Source organism: Bombina bombina, chromosome 2 (assembly GCF_027579735.1).
Source record: "Bombina bombina isolate aBomBom1 chromosome 2, aBomBom1.pri, whole genome shotgun sequence".
NCBI lineage: Eukaryota > Metazoa > Chordata > Amphibia > Anura > Bombinatoridae > Bombina > Bombina bombina.
Window position 1 is genome coordinate 1,236,341,761 of NC_069500.1, and position 23,860 is coordinate 1,236,365,620.

General features: G+C 37.3%; 1 protein-coding gene across 2 annotated transcripts in view; it reads left to right on the forward strand.

Annotated features, from left to right (window-relative positions):
* Nucleotides 1–23,860, forward strand: part of KCTD8 (potassium channel tetramerization domain containing 8) — a 353,159-nt gene that overhangs the window by 202,841 nt on the left and 126,458 nt on the right. Inside the window, exon 4 of one of the 2 annotated variants that reach the window (XM_053700871.1) lies at nt 21,699–21,727. The exons of the other annotated variant lie outside the window; for it this stretch is intronic. Within the exon in view, the coding sequence (XP_053556846.1) occupies nt 21,699–21,727 (29 nt within the window). The remainder of the gene's footprint in view (nt 1–21,698; nt 21,728–23,860) is intronic. 2 annotated transcript variants of the gene reach the window in all.

The window sequence follows — 23,860 nt, forward strand, 5'->3', positions numbered from 1 at the left end:
GCGATCAAATAAAAAAAAAACGTTAAATTTTTCACAATTTTAGGTTTCTCACTGAAATCATTTACAAACAGCTTGTGCAATTATGGCACAAATGGTTGTAAATGCTTCTCTGGGATCCCCTTTGTTCAGAAATAGCAGATATATATGACTTTGGTGTTGCTTTCTGGTAATTAGAAGGCCGCAAAATGCTGCTGCGCATCACACGTGTATTATGGCTAGCAGTGAAGGGGTTAATTAGGAAGTTTGTAGGGAGCTTGCAGGGTTAATTTTAGCTTTAGTGTAGAGATCAGCCTCCCACCTGACACATCAGACCCCCTGATCCCTCCCAAACAGCTCCCTTCCCTCCCCCACCCCACAATTGTCCCCGCCATCTTAAGTACTGGCAGAAAGTCTGCCAGTACTAAAATAAAAGCTTTTTGGGGGGTATAGGTTTTTTTTTTTTTTAAAAATAATAATTATTCTGCTGTATAGGACCCCCCTTAGCCTCCAACCTCCCTGATCCCCCCCAAAACAGCTTTGTAACCTTCCCTATCTGCCTTATTGGGGCCATCTTGGGTACTGGCAGCTGTCTGCCAGTACCCAGCTTATACAAAAAAGTGCTTTTTTTTCTTAAGTTTTTTTTTTCTGTAGTGTAGCTTCCCCAAACCCCCCCCCCCCCACCACCACAAACCCCAACCACCTCATTGATTGTTTTTTTTTTCAGTTATTTTAAACTGATTGCACCTTTTTCTGTAGTGTAGCGGTTCCCACCCGCTCCCTCCCCGTGCACGCGCCCGCCCCCGCCCTCCCGTGCACGCGCGCGCGTCCGTGCGCGCCCCCGGGCATCCCCGCCCACGATCCCGCCCCCCTCCACATCTCCAGGGCCATCGATGGCCGCCACCCGCCTCCCGGTAATGCTCCCACCCACCAACGAAGGAAGCCACCGATCTCCGGTGCAGAGAGGGCCACAGAGTGGCTCTCTCTGCACCGGATGGCTTCAAAAGGTTATTGCAGGATGCCTCCATATCGAGGCATCACTGCAATAACCGGAAAGCAGCTGGAAGCAAACAGGATCGCTTCCAGCTGCTTTCCACACCGAGGACGTGCAGGGTACGTCCTCAGGCATTAACTGCCTTTTTTTTGAGGACGTACCCTGCACGTCCTCGGTCGTTAAGGGGTTAAACAAGAGAAAGCTATTACAACTTATGAATATTCTGTGTCTCTCAAAGCTTCTCTTTCTGGAATACAAAGTGCTTACTGTAAAGTTTGGTGGAGGAGAAACAATGGCTTGGAGCTGTTTGCCAGGGTTAGTGGTAGGTCCCTTAGTTTCAGTGAAGGGTCATCTAAATGCTACAAAATTTAAACAACTGCTTTCAACTTTGTGACATCAATTAAGGAAAGATTATTTCTTGTTCTAGCATAACTGTTCCCCTGTGTACAAAATGAGGTCCACGAAGACATGGTTTTACAAGTTTGGTGTGGAAGAACTCAAGTGGCCTGCAATTAAATTTGGAACATTGTATTTTACCCCACCATAAAGAAAAATCTGGATGCCCATGCTCACAGCTGGCTTTGAAAGAACTGATCTAATAAATTTAAATTAATTAATCAAAATAACACTAAAAATACTCCAAAATGAATTTAAATAAAAGAGACCCAGCTTACCATATATACTAAGTGATGTTAATTGCGCTAGTTAACAGCCAAATTTAAAGAGATCAAATAAAGCAACTAATCCCTGGCATGGTGTGCAAACTACATTTAATGCTAGAACATATTGCATTATATTAGAATTATACAATATTGTGGAAACAATTTTAACTTTATTTTTGAAATAAACAAAGATAATTTATTTACACAGTGGCTGCTATAGAGGATAGCAAATAGCAGTGCTATTTAACATTTTCTTTCAACTTAATCCTTTTGTTGTATGATTGATTTATTTTTGACAGTTGTATTTCTTCGCCTGCCTTGGTCCTGACGTATAACCTCTTAATCTATCATATCTATTATTTAACAAAACATTTATGAAAAATGTATCTTTATAAATTATGTATTCAAATGTATCTCTTCTTAGTGTTGCAAGACAATAACATATAACCTTAATACTGTATAAATTATTCAATTGCCTATGAACATTGGCATCACTTGAATTACACTGTATACAGAATTTTAGATAATAATCATTTTGGCCAAACATGATTAAATACCAGTTGTAATAAGAGATAAAGTAGATAATCTGTTTCTATTGCCTTATATAAGGACATAACCATGAAATAAATAATAGCTATAATGATGTATTCATAGCAAATATTAGCCTGACGATAATATGTACATATAATTTTAAAATTATATAAGTTTAAATATTGAAAAAATATATTTTAGTTTCTATAAAAGTAACAGTCACTTCCATGTATAACCTAGGTTATACTTATCTAATCTCTTCTGCAGAGCAGGATTAGGCACATTTAAAGTGTGCAAACAATGGCTTCTTTGAATATAACAACGTTAAGTCCCTTTAAAATTGCAGTTCTCCAAATAATTTTTTTTTTTAAAAACACACAACAGCATTGCTATATTCCACACAGCAGTCATTTGCACTTTATCTGTCCCAATTTTCATCAGCATAAGAGATTGCATGCCAGATTACAAGTGGTATCACTGGACCAGGCTAACATTAGCTTGTGACTTGCTATTAGAAGTACATGGTAAATCACATTTAGCAATGAAGGGTTTGTGCAACCAATATCGCTCAAGCGAAACTTATACTTTTAATTGAGATTGCGCACACACTAACTAGTGCTTATATTACAAATGTAAAGTTATAGGTGGTGCTTAAGCAAAAGCCAAAAATATGCGTAACTTGAGACCTGTAATTTTGTTTTGTCTGTCCACAGCACATTCACCCAAAAATATTTTGGCTTCCTCAGGTAAGTTTTGTCAAACTCCAATCTGGCTTTTTAATGTTTCTGTGTCAGCAGAGGGATCCTCCTGGGTCTCCAACCATAGCGTCCCTTTTCATTCAGATGGCGATGTATAGTGTGAGCTGACACATTTGTAGCCTGTGCCTGAAGGTCAGCTTGAATTTGTCTGGAAGTTGATTGAGGTTCTTTATCCACCATTCGAACAATCCTTTGTTGCAATCTTTGATAAAATGTTCTCTTTCGTTTACACCAAGGGAGATTAGCTACAGTGCCATGGGCTGTAAACTTCTTGACAATGTTGCGCACAGTGGTCACAGGAACATTAAGATCTCTAGAGATGGACTTGTAACCTTGGGATTGTCCATTTTTTTCTACAATTTTTGTTCTCAAATCCTCAGACAATTCTTTGCTGCTCTATCTCTTCTACATGATCAGTGTGGCACACAAAGACACACAACAGAAAGGTTGAGCAGATTTTTTACCATTATAACTGGTTGCCGGTGTGATTTCTATATTGTCAGCACCTGTTAATTGATACAGGTGAGTTTAATTACAAATTATAGAAGCATCACAAACTTGCGGCTAGATTACGAGTCTTGCGTTAGGCTTAAAAAGCAGCGTTGGCCGGTCCCAACGCTGCTTTTTTTTTATATAATAATTTTTTTATTGAGATTTTTGGAGTACATAAAATAGACAACCATAATACATCCATTTACATCGAGAGCAAGAACAAATATAAAAAAGGAAAAGCCAATAAACATAAGTTGTGCAAGCATACCACTGTAACAGGTAAATGTGCAAGTGTCCGTATACAAATATACCAGATGCCCTCTTGTGTGTGAATTAGGGCAAACAATAGTAAATATAGAAAAAAATGGCTTGCAACAATAACTAATTAAGAAACAGCCTAGACAACAGTTTTATAAATACTCTGACACAGAGGAGACGTCTAGGAACTTAGGCTTGTACACAAACAGTCCAAATCAGTTAGCATTAGCAACATAAATGAACATTATACCATGAAATCTCATTTTAATTTTGGTTAATAATGTAATACCTCTCGAACTGAATAGGGTCACACTCGTACCCTGAAAATAAAATGTGAAACTTGAGAGGATCTCAATTGACAAATATGGTCACTTTTTTTAAATAGAAATGGATGGAGGAGGTTCAAGTAATAAAAGTAAGAGTATGAGTAATTCCCCCTAGTTTATAATAGGTATAATAAAGGGTTGTTTCCACTCAAAAGACCTGGGTCTCTCTTGAGCCACCTGAGGGCTTACATATTCTGTATAGGGGAAAACAAGGGGTATGAGACCCCAAACACACAAGGGACCTCTTTCTATGTCTGTAGGGAGGGGACATAACTATTCAATTATGGGGCAGGCGGGAAAGCATTAATATCCTATAATTGTGTCACTATAATATGTGACTATGGAGATCAGCTTATCAATTATTTAAGGATTAAATGAGTGACAATGGTAATAAACACTTACAGGTCATTGGTATAATGTGAGTCATAGTGTAACAAAGCTCTATACTTATTCACAACTTTAAGCCCCTCTGAAGCTTGGACATGTCTGGTAGGTAATATTGTATCTATGGGGATAGGGATAAACTGGCACTACACTGGTTTTAAGTAAGAAAAAGAATCATTAGATTCCGGTGCTACCCCTTGGAAACAATTGGTTAACAAAAGGGAGAAAAAGGATAGACAGGGGTTTATATAGCACTCATACTTACTTATGTGGGTATGAAGTTAGTTAAAAAAACTATACTTTAATTATTTGTTTAAAAGATATGGGGTAACAACCCCTACCGTTACACACAAACCACTACCTAATATCATGAAACTAAACTAAACTAAAAACAAGCCAACAGTCACTTCTCTGTTTCCTGGCCGATAGCAGGAAACGTCGGCATCAGGTGGCTGAAGTGACTGACCGGCAATATACAAAATATTTAGAGCAAACGCGTTTCGGCTATGACCTAGCCTTTCTCAATGCTATATTTTGCTGACAGTTAGTGAACCCGAGGCTGCCGGGTGAGCGGACTTTTAAACCCATTCTCGGACCGAGAATTAGCCAATTGGGTGAGTCTTTGAGAAGACGCCTTCTTAGTATCCAATGGTTACGCTGGGTGAGAGACGCCTACACACCTGATTGGACTATATGGCTGAGAAGTGTATTGGGTATGTCGCGCATGCGTGTTACTCCACTAATAGCCTCTATAGAGGATCACTTGTATGACAACTGCTATATTTCCAAACAATATATATCTATGTTAATTAAACAAGTAAGTATCGTCTTCCAACGTAAACCATTCAAAACCTAAACTTAAACAATATTATACTCACACGATTCCAGTATAGCGATTATTATGTGCCCAAGCTTAAATAGTGCTATACCGTTATAAAGTTTTTACAGCACTAATAACAGCCACAATACTAATGTTAGCCATATGTTAAACCAAATAATGCTAACCACTGTACATTAAAAGCTTTATTCTGATGATAAAGAATTATCACATAAGTATCTGGCCAAACTAAAGTATATTGGGTTACACACTTGGTTATAATAATTCCCACAAAAAATAATATTTCTTGGAATTTATGTGGGTATGATCCAATTTATAACCTCCATATATAGCGATAGTAATTGGTGTGAAAAGTGAGTTCTTAGGCTTAATCCTCACTAGTTTATCACCAAATGTCTGCTTAGTAATGTACAGGTGACGCAATGGTATTACGTCTAAGGCCACAATATTGGTTTTTAATTCCGCTATTAATGGCATTAATATGATACTTGGGTAACCACAGACTTAGAATCCTACGGAAAATATCTTTTAATAATTATTGATTATTTACATTGTGGTTCTAAAAGAAAAAGTTTACTTAGATATATATTTTCTTTCTGGGTCCCAATCTGTACACACATAGTATTGACCAGATATCCTAGATCTTGAGGATCCTGGTCAGGCATATATTATGCACAGACTGGGACCAGCAAGCAGTGCTATAACGTTCCATACAAAAAGTGATCTCTTGCTGCTATACATCTCATCAGATATATACCCAGTAATTGTTGTATTCATTCATACCATGAGGCATGACGGTATTTAAATTGAAAACCCATTTGGTTTCCAACTGTAACAATTTATCCTCAGTGTTGCCTCCTCTTATTCCGGGCTTCAATTTCTCTAGACCCCAACATTTTAGGGCATTAGGTTTCCCATTATGACATTGTAAGAAATGCCTAGCGACACTGGTAATTTGTTTAGATTTGTCTACATCTCTTTGAGCTGTTCTAATATTACTTAGGTGTTCAGTTATACGTGTACACATACTCCTTGTTGTCATTCCTATGTAATATAAATTGCAGCTACAGGATATACAGTAGATAACATTTGTACTTTGACAATTTATATGTTGTTTGATATTACAGGTTCTTCCAAATCTATCCACTATTTTTTGTTTTTTAACCATGTGTTGGCATACTGAACAGTGTCCACATGCTATGGAGCCCTCATATATAGGTAATTTCTTAGCATTTCTATCATAATGGCTTGTAACCAGTGTATCCTTGATATTTCTAGCACGTCTGTATGTCACTAGTGGCTTCTCTGTTATTAAGGGTTTTAATAGATCATCCCTAGTTAGGACATGCCAATGTTTAGTCAGGATCTCGATGATTTGATCACTTTGTGCGGAATAAGTGGTAATACATCTTAAGGGGGTATTTTTCTCCTTAATTTTAGGGGTGAGTAATTCTGTTCTATCTTTAAGTAATGCTCTGTTATATGCTCTGGCAAGCAATTTTTTTGAATAGCCTCTTTCCAGTAACCTTTGTCTTAGTTCTCTAGCAGCTATTTTAAAATTCTCAATGGTGCTACAATTTCTCCTTAAGCGTATATATTCGCCCATCGGTAGTCCTCTAATAGTAGCAGGATGATGATGACTGCTTGCATGCAAAATATTATTAGTGGACGTGGGTTTCCTATATGCTTCAGTCACAATTGAATTATCAGTTTTTTCAATTGTGAGATCCAAAAACTCTACTTTAGACTTTTGTATATTGGATGTAAGATATAGTCCAAACGGGTTTTCATTTAGTGTTGTAATGAGATCATGTAGGAGATTCTCAGGACCATTCCATATAAATAGAATGTCATCTATATATCTGGACCAGTGGGAGATATATTTGGTGAGATGTTTAAGATTGTCATTAAACACCACAGTTTCCTCCCACCAGCCCAGATATATATTAGCGTAGGTTGGGGCACACGCAGTGCCCATCGCTGTCCCACAGGTCTGTAAATAGAACTTATCATCGAATACGAAGAAATTATGAGTTAGAATAAACTCTATCATATTCAATAAAAATTCTTTAACCTCCTCACTCATACTGGTATTTTGATTAAGAAAGTGTGACACCGCTCTACATCCCCAATGTGTTTTTATACTCGTGTAGAGCGATTCCACGTCACAAGTTACCAGTACTGAATTGCTGTCAATGTTGATCTCATTAAGTTTGTTTAACAAATGCATCGTATCTTTGGTGTGCGATGGAAGTGATTCAACAATATATCTTAATCTTGCGTCTATGTATTTGCTGGCTTTTTCAGTAAGGGAGCCTATTCCAGACACTATTGGTCTGCCTGGTGGTTTACGTGCATCCTTATGTATTTTGGGCAGCAAATACAAAGTAGCTGTTTTTGGTTCTTTTACTTCTAGAAATTTAAATTCCTTCTGATCTATAACACCATTGAGGAAAGAACGTAAGATTGATAGAGATCTCAATGATTATTCTTCTGATACAATCTACTCTTGGGGGCAGAACAAGACAGCTAGTCTAGATGCAGACACATCAGACAGAGAAGGTGATAGTACAGATGTAGATTTATCTGATGGCGAAACCTTACCTAGAACTATTCTGAAAAATAGAATTGTACCTCATAAAATTAATAACACCAATATCCCTTTAGGCGGAGAACCAGAAGGGGCCGCAAAAATCGGAACCAGAACCCGCAGACAAGTAAAATTCAGTCACAAATCACAACACAAAAAGAAGTAGACATTCCAGAATTGAACATAATTAATCTCTCTGATGTTACTCTCTCTAATGCACAAATATCTGTCCTAAAAAGAGGCTTATCATTCATACCCACACCAAATTTGAACAAATTTGAGGCTATAAAGGATATTCACTTATTCACTCGGAAAATTCTCCTTAAAAAATACTTCAGTAACTCTGAATCTGACACCTTTAATGCTAATGATCAAGCTGCCATTAATGATTTAATTGCTTTGTTAGATGAAGCCATTAGCTGTAATTCTGACCATGAGGACACTAGTTGGCGAACTATCTTAAAAACTAAGTCCAAATTTGTACCTCCTAATCATACGTCATATAATACACTGACCTTTCTTAATCTTGTATGTCAAGATATTTTAGACATACAGGACAATAGTGGCATTAACAATCATAATCTATCTAATGAAGAAATTAAAGCCCTGAAACAATTGAAAAATATGAAAGGTTTACAAATAAAAAGCAGTGACAAAGGCGGCAACATTGTTGTTTGGCCTGACACGATGTATAGGGAGGAAGCATTACATCAGCTTAACAATTCATCTAATTACAAGCCACTTCTATGTAACCCTACAGAGATGTTTCTCAACAGTTATAATAAATTGATTCGTTCAGCCCTTGACAATGGTGTTATAGATCAGAAGGAATTTAAATTTCTAGAAGTAAAAGAACCAAAAACAGCTACTTTGTATTTGCTGCCCAAAATACATAAGGATGCACGTAAACCACCAGGCAGACCAATAGTGTCTGGAATAGGCTCCCTTACTGAAAAAGCCAGCAAATACATAGACGCAAGATTAAGATATATTGTTGAATCACTTCCATCGCACACCAAAGATACGATGCATTTGTTAAACAAACTTAATGAGATCAACATTGACAGCAATTCAGTACTGGTAACTTGTGACGTGGAATCGCTCTACACGAGTATAAAAACACATTGGGGATGTAGAGCGGTGTCACACTTTCTTAATCAAAATACCAGTATGAGTGAGGAGGTTAAAGAATTTTTATTGAATATGATAGAGTTTATTCTAACTCATAATTTCTTCGTATTCGATGATAAGTTCTATTTACAGACCTGTGGGACAGCGATGGGCACTGCGTGTGCCCCAACCTACGCTAATATATATCTGGGCTGGTGGGAGGAAACTGTGGTGTTTAATGACAATCTTAAACATCTCACCAAATATATCTCCCACTGGTCCAGATATATAGATGACATTCTATTTATATGGAATGGTCCTGAGAATCTCCTACATGATCTCATTACAACACTAAATGAAAACCCGTTTGGACTATATCTTACATCCAATATACAAAAGTCTAAAGTAGAGTTTTTGGATCTCACAATTGAAAAAACTGATAATTCAATTGTGACTGAAGCATATAGGAAACCCACGTCCACTAATAATATTTTGCATGCAAGCAGTCATCATCATCCTGCTACTATTAGAGGACTACCGATGGGCGAATATATACGCTTAAGGAGAAATTGTAGCACCATTGAGAATTTTAAAATAGCTGCTAGAGAACTAAGACAAAGGTTACTGGAAAGAGGCTATTCAAAAAAATTGCTTGCCAGAGCATATAACAGAGCATTACTTAAAGATAGAACAGAATTACTCACCCCTAAAATTAAGGAGAAAAATACCCCCTTAAGATGTATTACCACTTATTCCGCACAAAGTGATCAAATCATCGAGATCCTGACTAAACATTGGCATGTCCTAACTAGGGATGATCTATTAAAACCCTTAATAACAGAGAAGCCACTAGTGACATACAGACGTGCTAGAAATATCAAGGATACACTGGTTACAAGCCATTATGATAGAAATGCTAAGAAATTACCTATATATGAGGGCTCCATAGCATGTGGACACTGTTCAGTATGCCAACACATGGTTAAAAAACAAAAAATAGTGGATAGATTTGGAAGAACCTGTAATATCAAACAACATATAAATTGTCAAAGTACAAATGTTATCTACTGTATATCCTGTAGCTGCAATTTATATTACATAGGAATGACAACAAGGAGTATGTGTACACGTATAACTGAACACCTAAGTAATATTAGAACAGCTCAAAGAGATGTAGACAAATCTAAACAAATTACCAGTGTCGCTAGGCATTTCTTACAATGTCATAATGGGAAACCTAATGCCCTAAAATGTTGGGGTCTAGAGAAATTGAAGCCCGGAATAAGAGGAGGCAACACTGAGGATAAATTGTTACAGTTGGAAACCAAATGGGTTTTCAATTTAAATACCGTCATGCCTCATGGTATGAATGAATACAACAATTACTGGGTATATATCTGATGAGATGTATAGCAGCAAGAGATCACTTTTTGTATGGAACGTTATAGCACTGCTTGCTGGTCCCAGTCTGTGCATAATATATGCCTGACCAGGATCCTCAAGATCTAGGATATCTGGTCAATACTATGTGTGTACAGATTGGGACCCAGAAAGAAAATATATATCTAAGTAAACTTTTTCTTTTAGAACCACAATGTAAATAATCAATAATTATTAAAAGATATTTTCCGTAGGATTCTAAGTCTGTGGTTACCCAAGTATCATATTAATGCCATTAATAGCGGAATTAAAAACCAATATTGTGGCCTTAGACGTAATACCATTGCGTCACCTGTACATTACTAAGCAGACATTTGGTGATAAACTAGTGAGGATTAAGCCTAAGAACTCACTTTTCACACCAATTACTATCGCTATATATGGAGGTTATAAATTGGATCATACCCACATAAATTCCAAGAAATATTATTTTTTGTGGGAATTATTATAACCAAGTGTGTAACCCAATATACTTTAGTTTGGCCAGATACTTATGTGATAATTCTTTATCATCAGAATAAAGCTTTTAATGTACAGTGGTTAGCATTATTTGGTTTAACATATGGCTAACATTAGTATTGTGGCTGTTATTAGTGCTGTAAAAACTTTATAACGGTATAGCACTATTTAAGCTTGGGCACATAATAATCGCTATACTGGAATCGTGTGAGTATAATATTGTTTAAGTTTAGGTTTTGAATGGTTTACGTTGGAAGACGATACTTACTTGTTTAATTAACATAGATATATATTGTTTGGAAATATAGCAGTTGTCATACAAGTGATCCTCTATAGAGGCTATTAGTGGAGTAACACGCATGCGCGACATACCCAATACACTTCTCAGCCATATAGTCCAATCAGGTGTGTAGGCGTCTCTCACCCAGCGTAACCATTGGATACTAAGAAGGCGTCTTCTCAAAGACTCACCCAATTGGCTAATTCTCGGTCCGAGAATGGGTTTAAAAGTCCGCTCACCCGGCAGCCTCGGGTTCACTAACTGTCAGCAAAATATAGCATTGAGAAAGGCTAGGTCATAGCCGAAACGCGTTTGCTCTAAATATTTTGTATATTGCCGGTCAGTCACTTCAGCCACCTGATGCCGACGTTTCCTGCTATCGGCCAGGAAACAGAGAAGTGACTGTTGGCTTGTTTTTAGTTTAGTTTAGTTTCATGATATTAGGTAGTGGTTTGTGTGTAACGGTAGGGGTTGTTACCCCATATCTTTTAAACAAATAATTAAAGTATAGTTTTTTTAACTAACTTCATACCCACATAAGTAAGTATGAGTGCTATATAAACCCCTGTCTATCCTTTTTCTCCCTTTTGTTAACCAAGGTAATATTGTATGCCATATTATTAGAGTACATGAATCCACCATCTGGATGTTTGTTAACCGTAGCTGGGTAGTAAAATTATAAAAGGTGTATTTAAGTTTTCCAGGTAGGTGAAATCCAAAACAGTACCAGTAGTCTCACAACAGAGTGCAGGCTCAGGTATGAACATCTGCAGTTTAGCCAATGCCAGATCTGCCTGCCAGGGAGCATTGCACAGAGTGTAATGGAGAAATCAAAGCAAGACCCTGAAATCCTCTGTGTAGGGGAGATACCGCAACAATCATGATGGGAAGCTGTAATACGTACTTGCTTGTACTCGTTCTGATGGCAACACAACACCCACCGGAAAGTTCCATGAGGAAGGCTTGCGGGCCGATCATGTGAAAAGTGTGGCCATATTGGGGACTTAGTACAATAACAGGAACCAGAATCTTAACTAATAGTCCCTCCTGTTGCTTACCCCAGCTTTCGTCCGGGTAGGTTGATATGCCTCTGAGGACGGTCAGATCAGGCTGCTGTGGGATCCCCAGGCCAGGCTGTGCATGGCGGTTCACCCAATCCTGTGTCCCTGCTGCAGGCAAAAATACTCTTACAGGATGACTGGAGTGCACAGTGAACCCGCGTGTAGGGGAAGGACGATACACCTCCAGGGCTTGACTAGGTGACAGATCACACGCTGGGGAGAGCGACTCCATATTGAGGTTAGACCGTTGAGTGTGAAAAGCAAAGCCTCTGTGGCATGCTTGAGCATAGTAATTTTCGGAGGAGTTTTTTCCTCAACAGCAACTGAACCCTCACCATCTCCAGGGGGATTAGCCTGCTGATTCCGCATCGGCCCCAGATCTGTAGGCTGTAACCCCTGGCAGCAATTCTGGTTGTTTTGTCGGTGATCTGCATATGTTGCTTAGGTCAGCAAACTTGCAGTCCATCAGCTGTTCAAAGGTATCTAGTTGGGCTCTTAGTGCAGTATAGAACTCCTCCGGGGTATAGTTAGGTTGCTGCGCACTCAGGCACAGTTAGTTTGGGGACGATGTAGAGGCTACAAGTATAGGGGAAGGCCTCTAAAGATATTGTCCGGTATTGAGGGCTATTACACCTCGTCACAGTCCAAAACCCCTATATGTCTCAGATCAGGACGCCAACAGCTACGCTTCCTCACTATTTTAAAACGATTATATCTACTTCTGATTCCAGAAATAGTGGGTTTTTCAAGAAAGCTGAAGGAGCTGAAGCTCAATGCGACCACTAAGATGGCCGCCGCCCGGAAGTCCCCCCAACGCTGCTTTTTAACGCCCGCTGGTAATACGAGTCTTGCAGGTACAGGTGTACCGCTCACTTTTTTGGCCAGACTCGGAAATACCACTAATCCACTTGCGTCAATTGCGTATCCTATATTTTCAATGGGACTTGCATAGCGCCGGTATTACGAGTCTGACCAAAAGTGAGCGGTAAACCCTCTCCTGTCAGGATTGGTACCGCATTTTAAAGTCAGTAGTTAAGAGTTTTACACTACAACGCCGTAGCATAAAACTCTTAACTAAAGTGCTAAAAAGTACACTAACACCTATAAACTACCTATTAACCTCTAAACCGAGGCCCTCCCACATCTCAAACATTAAAATAAATATTTTAACCCCTAATCTGCCGAACCAGATATCGCCGCCACTATAATAAATATATTAACCCCTAAACCGCCACACTTCTGCATCGCAAACACTATTTAAATATTATTAACCCCTAATCTGCCGGCCCTAACATCGCCACCACCTACCTACTTTTATTAACCCCTAATCTGCCGCCCCCAACGTCGCCGCCACTATAATAAAGTTATTAACCCCTAAACCTAAGTCTAACCCTAACACCCCCTAACTTAAATATAATTTAAATAAATCTAAATAAAATTACTACAATTAACTAAATTATTCCTATTTAAAACTAAATACTTGCCTATAAAATAAACCCTAAGCTAGCTACAATATAACTAATAGTTACATTGTAGCTAGCTTAGGGTTTATTTTTATTTTACAGGCAACTTTGTATTTATTTTAACAATTCAGGGGGTTAGTGTTAGGTATTTTAAGGGGGGATTGGGTGGGTTTTAGAGTAGGGTTGGTTGTGTGGGTGGTGGGTTTTAATGTTGAACTAATTACACCTAATCAATTTTTTTAGATTAGGTGTAATTAGTTTAAACATCTTGTAATTTCTTTATTATTTTCTGTAATTTAGTGTTTTGGTTTTTTGTACTTTAGATAATTTTATTTAAATGTAATTAATTGTATTTAATTTAGGTAATTAATTTAATTATAGTGTAGTGTTAGGTGTAATTGTAAATAAGGTTAGGTTTTATTTTACAGGTAAATTTGTCTTTATTTTAACTAGGTAGTTATTAAATATTTAATAACTATTTAATAACTATTTTACCTAGTTAAAATAAATACAAAGTTGCATGTAAAATAAAAATAAACCCTAAACTAGTTACTGTGTAACTATTAGTTATATTTTAGGGTTTATTTTATAGGTATTTAGTTTTAAATAGGAATAATTTAGTTAATTGTAGTAATTTTATTTAAATGTATTTAAATTATATTTAAGTTGGGAGGTTAGAGTTAGAGTTAGACTTAGGTTTAGGGGTTAATAACTTTATTATAGTGGTGGTGACATTGGGGGCGGCAGATTAGGGGTTAATAAATATAATGCAGATGTCAGCGATGTTGGGGGCAGCAGATTAGGTGTTCATAAGTATAATGTAGGTGGTGGCGGTGTCCGGAGCGGCAGATTAGGGGTTAATAATATAATGTAGGTGTCAGCAATGTCGGGGGCGGCAGATTAGGGGTTAATAAGTGTAAGATTAGGGGTGTTTAGACTCAGGGTTCATGTTAGGGTGTTAGGTGTAGACATAACTTTTATTTCCCCATAGGAATCAATGGGGCTGCGTTCGGAGCTTTAAAAGCCGGCTCTCCCCCATTGATTCCTATGGGGAAATCGTGCACGAGCACGTTCAGCCAGCTCACCGCTAACGTAAGCAGCGCTGGTATTGAGGTGAGATGTGGAGCAAAATTCTGCTCTTCGCTCACTTTTTTGCGGTTAACGCTGGGTTTCTAAAAACCCGTAATACCAGCGCTGTCTGTAAGTGAGCGGTGATCTTAAACTGCTCATTAGCACCTCACCCCTGTTACCGCAAAACTCATAATCTAGGTGTTGGATTGCAATTATTTCTTACAATTCTGAGAAAGTGTCAATAATTTTGTCCAGTCAATTTTTGGAATTTTGCGTGCAATGTGTCAGATTTGGCTTTTTTTCTCCACTTTTTTTGCGTCATATCAATACAAACAAAAGAAATAAATACGAGAATGCCTAAACATTTGTAATTGCAACAATTTTCTTGGCGAAGTGGTGCAGGGGTACCAATATTTTTGGCCATGACAGTATATATATATATATATATATATATATATATATGTGGGTGTATGTATATATATTCATATTTATATATAGGTATTGATAGATATATATTTTACAAAAAACTAATTATATATATAATAAATACATAAAAAATAAAAAGAACATTTTATTCTACGTGAAGAACATAGGAATGTAAAATGTATTTAAATGCATGAGATAATTGTGTATATTCAGTTTATCTTGAAGATATAGTTATGCATCAGTTGTGCAAAACATAAAAAAAGGTTATTTGCTGCAATGGACATTCAAATCCTATGGAACCTTGCTGTGTGTTTATTAGTTAAATTAATTATCCTTATAGTGGTAAGAAGACATTTTTACTGCCAACATACAGATTTTATGAGCCCAAGGGTTTTTGTCAATAGCAAGTTTAAACTATTCTGTAATGGCATTCAGCTGTAAAAAATTGATAAGGGAATCTATTTAAAGTTCTTTTGAATAATGAACTGACAATGAAGAAAAAAAATACATAAAGCAAAGTGTTTTTTTTTTAGGTTATAGCCTGATTCACTCTATTGTAATTAAGAGAGAACCACAATGTAGTGTTAAAGAATGCAGCATTTCATTTTTTTCTTTAGCACTCATATGGCATATTAAAGTGTCAGTTTGATGCCTTAAAATTGTACAATTTCAACAAAATATAATCCTGAAAGTACCAAAAAAGTTCAAAATAAAATGCTCTGATGCGTTAGGGAATTAAATTATTGCACTATTACTTGCAAATATCTATCTGTGTTTTAAGTCATGAGTTAAACACATAGTTAAAGTCAGCTCCTGGAGCTAGCTCTATACATCCGGAGAGCCAATGACAATAGGCATATGTGTGTAGCCACCAATCACTAGCTAGCTTTCAGAAGTGCATAGTTGCTCCTGAGCCTATCTAGGTATGCATTTTAACAAAGGATACCAAGAGAATGAAGTACATTTGATAATAGAAGCAAACTGATAAGTTTGTTAAAATTACATGGCCTGTCTAAACATCTGGTGAACATCTGGTAAAATAGCATGTGGTCAAATGTGTTCTATATTAATTGTCACTGGATATAGTCACTGGATATTTTCTCTTTTTCAGAAAATTCTCTGTAAACCCTAGAGATGGTTGTGCGTGAAAATCCCAGTAGATCAGCAGTTTTTTAAATACTCAGAGCAGCCCCTTTCTTCACCATTTTGATGGTTTGAACTTCAGCAAGTCGTCTTCAACACGTCTAGATACGTAAATGCATTGAGTTGCTGCCATGTGATTGGCTGATTAGCAATTTGTGTTACCAAGCATTTGAACAGGTGTACCTAATAAAGTGGCCGATGAGTGTGTATATATATATATATATATATATTTATTTTTTTATATATATATATATATATATATTTATTTATATATATATATATATATATATATATATATATATATATATATATATATATATATATATATATATATATATACACATACATACTTACTTACATACATACATAGGTAATTATATTTAAAAATAAAATCAATGTAAATATTTGCATAGGAAATTAGCACATCTAGGCTAGATTCCTCGCTTGCTTTTTTCCAGAAATACCTCATATACAATGTTACCAATGCACAAGAGTAATCTTGTACATTGGTAACATTGTATATGAGGTATTTCTGGAAAAAAGCAAGGGGGGAATCTTGCCTAGATGTGCTAATTTCCTATGCAAATATTTACATTGATTTAATTTTGAGACATGGAGGATTTTAATTTCAGTTTTTTATCTCCCCCCAAAATTAAAAATAAAAATAACATTTTCTTGTAAGTGAAGAACAAAGATGTTTAAGGTATTTCTATTAAAATCAAAACAAAAAAACACTGATTAATAGGGATATGTTATATTTCAAGGTGGGGTTTAAAGGTATGTGAATATATTTGTATGTTTGTAAGTACTGATTATTTGTGTGTGTGTGTGTGTATATATATATATATATATATATATATATATATATATATATATAGTCAGGTATATTTATCTGGTCAGGTATATTTTGCTCATGAAACCCCTATGAAGAGGCCTTTGAAAAGCATATTGAATGGCTGTTTCTAGTGTGCTTTACATAATTTACTAATTTAAACAACAGCTTTTCTAATGGGCTGGAAAGCTATAAACCTTTGACGCTTGCTTAAAACATAAATTCTGATCAATTTGAATGGAGGTCAGAATTGATCATTTCAAACTTTCCTGTATACCTGAATAAGCAGATGCTTTAGGTGAGATTCAATGTGCATCTTATATTGGAAAAATGTGATCAAGTTTTATCTAGAAACACTGTGCTTGAGAATATGTTTTATGTATTAATACTTTGTGTTACAGAAGGTATTTTGCTCATTAGCTTTCTATAGTCTCTTAGGCCTAGATTTGGAGTTCGGCGGTAGCCGTCAAAACCAGCGTTAGAGGCTCCTAACGCTGGTTTTGGCCGCCCGCTGGTATTTGGAGTCAGTGATTAAAGGGTCTAACGCTCACTTTTCAGCCGCGACTTTTCCATACCGCAGATCCCCCTACGCCATTTGCGTAGCCTATCTTTTCAATGGGATCTTTCTAACGCTGGTATTTAGAGTCGTTTCTGAAGTGAGCGTTAGAGCTCTAACGACAAAATTCCAGCCGCCTGAAAATAGCAGGAGTTAAGAGCTTTCTGGCTAACGCCGGTTTATAAAGCTCTTAACTACTGTACCCTAAAGTACACTAACACCCATAAACTACCTATGTACCCCTAAACCGAGGTCCCCCCACACCGCCGCCACTCTATTTAAATTTTTAACCCCTAATCTGCCGACCGCCACCTACGTTATACTTATGTACCCCTAATCTGCTGCCCCTAACCCCGCCGACCCCTATATTATATTTCTTAACCCCTAACTTGCCCCCCACAACGTCGCCGCAAGCTACTTGAAAAGATCCCATTGAAAAGATAGGCTACGCAAATGGCGTAGGGGGATCTGCGGTATGGAAAAGTCGCGGCTGAAAAGTGAGCGTTAGACCCTTTAATCACTGACTCCAAATACCGACGACTGAACGACGAATGACTGTTCCTTTAAGGGACGTAATCCAAGATGGCGTCCCTCGAATTCCGATTGGCTGATAGGATTCTATCAGCCAATCGGAATTAAGGTAGGAATTTTCTGATTGGCTGATGGAATCAGCCAATCAGAATCAAGTTCAATCCGATTGGCTGATCCAATCAGCCAATCAGATTGAGCTCGCATTCTATTGGCTGTTCCGATCAGCCAATAGAATGCGAGCTCAATCTGATTGGCTGATTGGATCGGCCAATCGGATTGAACTAGATTCTGATTGGCTGATTCCATCAGCCAATCAGAAAATTCCTACCTTAATTCCGATTGGCTGATAGAATCCTATCAGCCAATCGGAATTCGAGGGACGCCATCTTGGATGACGTCCCTTAAAGGAACAGTCATTCGTCGTTCAGTCGTCGGTCCGGATGGATGTTCCGCGCTGGATGTCTTCAGGATCCTGCCGCTTCGCTCCGGACGGAAGAAGATCGAAGATGCCGCCTGGATGATGACTTCAATCGGATGGAAGATCCTCTTCTGCCCCGCTTGGATGAAGACTTTGACCGGACCATGGACCTCTTCAGCCCCCGCTTGGGCTTGGATCAGGACATCGGAGGAGCTCTTCAGGACGGATCGGTGAACCTGGTATGGTGAAGACAAGGTAGGAAGATCTTCAGGGGCTTAGTGTTAGGTTTATTTAAGGGGGTTTGGGTTAGATTAGGGGTATGTGGGTGGTGGGTTGTAATGTTGGGGGGGGGGGGTATTGTATGTTTTTTTTTTACAGGCAAAAGAGCTGAAATTCTTGGGGCATGCCCCGCAAAGGGCCCTGTTCAGGGCTGGTAAGGTAAAAGAGCTTGTAACTTTTTTAATTTAGAATAGGGTAGGGAATTTTTTATTTTGGGGGGCTTTGTTATTTTATTAGGGGGCTTAGAGTAGGTGTAATTAGTTTAAAATTGTTGTAATATTTTTATTATGTTTGTAAATATTTTTTTATTTTCTGTAACTTAGATCTTTTTTATTTTTTGTACTTTAGCTAGTTTATTTAATTGTATTTATTTGTAGGAATTTTATTTAATTAATTTATTGATAGTGTAGTGTTAGGTTAATTGTAGGTAATTGTAGGTAGTTTATTTAATTATTTTATTGATAGGGTAGTGTTAGGTTTAATTATATCTTAGGTTAGGACTTATTTTACAGGTAATTTTGTTATTATTTTAACTAGGTAACTATTAAATAGTTCTTAACTATTTAATAGCTATTGTACCTGGTTAAAATAATTACAAAGTTACCTGTAAAATAAATATTAATCCTATAATAGCTATAATATAATTATAATTTATATTGTAGCTATATTAGGATGTATTTTACAGGTAAGTATTTAGCTTTAAATAGGAATCATTTATTTAATAAGAGTTAATTTATTTCGTTAGATAAAAATTATATTTAACTTAGGGGGGTGTTAGTGTTAGGGTTAGACTTAGCTTTAGGGGTTAATACATTTATTAGAGTAGCGGTGAGCTCCGGTCGGCAGATTAGGGGTTAATAATTGAAGTTAGGTGTCGGCGATGTTAGGGCAGCAGATTAGGGGTACATAGGGATAACGTAGGTTGCGGCGGTTTACGGAGCGGCAGATTAGGGGTTTAAAAAAATATGCAGGGGTCAGCGATAGCGGGGGCGGCAGATTAGGGGTTAATAAGTGTAAGGTTAGGGGTGTTTAGACTCGGGGTACATGTTAGAGTGTTAGGTGCAGACGTAGGAAGTGTTTCCCCATAGGAAACAATGGGGCTGCGTTAGGAGCTGAACGCTGCTTTTTTGCAGGTGTTAGGTTTTTTTTCAGCTCAAACAGCCCCATTGTTTCCTATGGGGGAATCGTGCACGAGCACGTTTTTGAGGCCGGCCGCGTCCGTAAGCAACTCTGGTATCGAGAGTTGCATTTGCGGTAAAAATGCTCTACGCTCCTTTTTTGGAGCCTAACGCAGCATTTGATTAAACTCTCGATACCAGAGTTAAATTTATGGTGCGGCCAGAAAAAAGCCCGCGGAGCGTTAGCAGCCCTTTTAGCGCCGAACTCCAAATCTAGGCCTTAGTTCCTTATATTGTCATAAGGCATAGATTAAAATCTCTTTGCAAATTTCCATTATATTCCATGTTGTTAAGACAACGGGGTATATAATAAATAGTGACACAAACTTATTCAGAGCTATACAAAAAAATATTATAACAGATTTAGAAAGCAAATTAACATAGGAGGAGATGGGCCAAAATCAGAAGAACTTGTAATTATGAGGTTTAGGATAATGAGATAAAAGATGTAATGTGGAGAAGAATGAGCTGATGGGAATTTATATTAATAATTAATAAGTCTAAGAGCCACATTTATCATTTGATGGGTGGACATGATTCCCAGCTAGGGAACCTGTCCACACATCTTTGCATTGAGCAGGTAGTTGACACTGTTCATCTGTTGCCGCAACTGTGTGAGAACCGGGCCTCTTCATTGCCTCAAATTAACAATATCAAGGTAATTTAATTCTACCACTTCTGAGGTGACAATAATTTAAGAAGCAGAAGTCATATAACTTGCATTAAGCAGGTTCACATGAGCAAGTTTGCACTGCAAGGTCACCAAAGAAGCCTTCAATGCTTAATAAAAGGAGAACTAAACATGTTATGCTTTCAATGTCCGTGAAACATGAGGAAACTTCTCTTTATATCTGTTGATGAAAGTTGTTGTGACGCCTCCCTCAGTGTCAGATGGAGAGACAGGGAGTTAAGCAAAATACCCAAAGTATAAGTATGGCTCAGAGTAACCCAGAGATTAAGGTGGAGATAGGAGTAACAACAAGCCTGAAGCTCTATATGCAGTCTGGACTATACAGTACTATACAAATCTGGAGATACTGAGCAAGGAAAAATAGTACTGGTAATGGATGCAAAACGGAGAAGTACAGGTAACATTCACAAGGGTTCAAGCTTGAGCGTAGTCAAGGTCACAATCCAGGTCAGCAACTGAAAGGCAAACAATCCAGTGAGATACAAGCAGTTAAAGAAAAGTGTAGTCAACGTCCAGTTCAGAGATCAAAGTAAACAACAAATCCAAGGAAGTACCAAGGGGCAGAGTTCCGAATCCAAATCCAAGTCTGTAAAATAACACAATCCAAAAAGCAAAGCACAGCACACCCTGAGTAGTAATTCAATAAATGGGCAATGACTGCTGGAAGGGCTGGGTTTATATAACCAGAGAGTAATTGCCAATTACATGCAGCTGCAGGCAGGATGGGCCATCGTGCAGGAAAAAAAAAGCAAACTAGGCAAAGAAACAGGGGGCAGTTCAAGTGCAAGGAGAGCACACATTTGTGTAAAGTAGTTAACTGCCTCTTTTATGTATCAGTGTTTGGTTCCCTAAAATGTGGAAAAGAGAATTAATTGGCACTGTGACTGTAATAATAGGGAAAAAGGAATATAAGAATCCCTGGTGCTGACCCTTAAATAATTACTTAAAAAGTGTGGGAAGGGGAAATGGGACAAGAAGGGGTTTGGTAGCACTCATTCCCTATAAGTATGTTTTATAGTGTTGAAAACCATTCAACTACTGTATCTTTAAATCAGTTAAAAACTTAACTTTATTAATCACTATTGAAACCTAAATAAATAATACAAAAAGGCCCCTGACAAATCGCTTGTGAAAGATAGACTGCAACAACCAGAGATAGAATACAGCTCAAACCACCCCCCTGTATTCCTGGCCGGTAACAGGATACGCCGGCTTCAGGTGACAGGGATGGCTGAGTGATCCTGTTAAATCTCGTGCAGTCTAAGTATAAGCGTAGGAGCAGTATACTATTCTATATTAAAAACAAGGAGCCAAACTTGTAGCAGTTAAGCTAATATTTGCACACAAATTTGCACACAAACGCGTTTTGGCCGAGTAGCGGCCTTTTTCAATGTGTATTCTTAGAAATGACAAGCCGAGTGTGAAGCTGAACACGCTTTAAATATCCCAGTTCTGTGTCTCTGTGGCCAATAGGAACGCGGTTATTGCGCACGCCCATCTTCAGGCCAATCACCAGTGCTGTACTGCTCAGGCACATTATGTTGGTAGGTTATTCCGGATTGGCTGTGAATACATTATCCATATCCAATCTGGATTCACCTATGTTCCATATGTTGTTCTACGTTGCACTGTACTTCAGAATAAACTGGTAATATTGCGATTTGCTTACATCACTCATCTATATCCACTATACTTGCGTGCACCTTTAAAGAAATTATCTACTTATACCGGTATTGAGTACAAAACGGCAGCAATTATATGAGACAGGCTCTGTTAACCCGTTCTACTCTCTGTCCATTCTACTCAACACCCTCTTATAATCCCTGTTAGTAAATTGCATTATGGAGACCATGTATTAAAAGATCGTTGTTGTGGATCAAACATAATATTACAAAATGTGATTCAGAGTATTATTTACATAGACTAAATGTGTACTATGACTTCTGCTATGTACATAAATCACGGGGCTAGATTTTTAATATACTGCTCGTGTTGGACAAGATTCAAATTATGAATTTCCATCGTTCAAACTGAAAACATGATTTACCTAATAGTATTTTGATGTTAATCAAAAAATGTTAGTATTGTCTTATGATTAAGAAACGCCACCTAAATACACATTATGTGTTTTCTATAGTGTACATACACTATGTGTTTGCCACAGCGCATATATACAGTATTTTGAAGCCATCTTAAATGTACTAGGGTCAATTCTTTTAAGACTTAAACATATCTCGCATATATTCATGTTTTGTGATTAATTTAAAATTTTAAACTAAAACATGTCATAGTGCGTGTTATACTAGTTAGTATGTAATTCTTATCTCACAAATTTTCAAACTATGCTAATGTGATCCAAAAAATTGCATTTACTTAGGAATTCTGGGTGCACGTCTGGATAGGGATAGTTTACTGAAACTCTTACACTTGTACACTACTATTTACAATATTATTTACAGTTTCCGTTAAATTTCACAGGAAGACCCAAAAATTATTATTCTCATTCATGCCCTGTGGCATTACACAATTCAAATTAAATATCCATTTTGCTTCCTTTTGGAGCAAAACTTTTTCTATATCTCCTCCACGAATGCCTAAGCGTAGGCTTTCTAATCCCCAGCATCTGAATGTACTAGTTTTACCCTTATGATGGTATAGAAAATGTCTCGCAACACTTGTTATTTGTTTTCCATTTTCAATAGTAATATTCGAAATGCTGCCAAAGATATTGAAAATGGAAAACAAATAACAAGTGTTGCGAGACATTTTCTATACCATCATAAGGGTAAAACTAGTACATTCAGATGCTGGGGATTAGAAAGCCTACGCTTAGGCATTCGTGGAGGAGATATAGAAAAAGTTTTGCTCCAAAAGGAAGCAAAATGGATATTTAATTTGAATTGTGTAATGACACAGGGCATGAATGAGAATAATAATTTTTGGGTCTTCCTGTGAAATTCAACAGAAACTGTAAATAATATTGTAAATAGTAGTGAACAAGTGTAAGAGTTTCAGTAAACTATCCCTATCCAGACGTGCACCCAGAATTCCTAAGTAAATGCAATTTTTTGGATCACATTAGCATAGTTTGAAAATTTGTGAGATAAGAATTA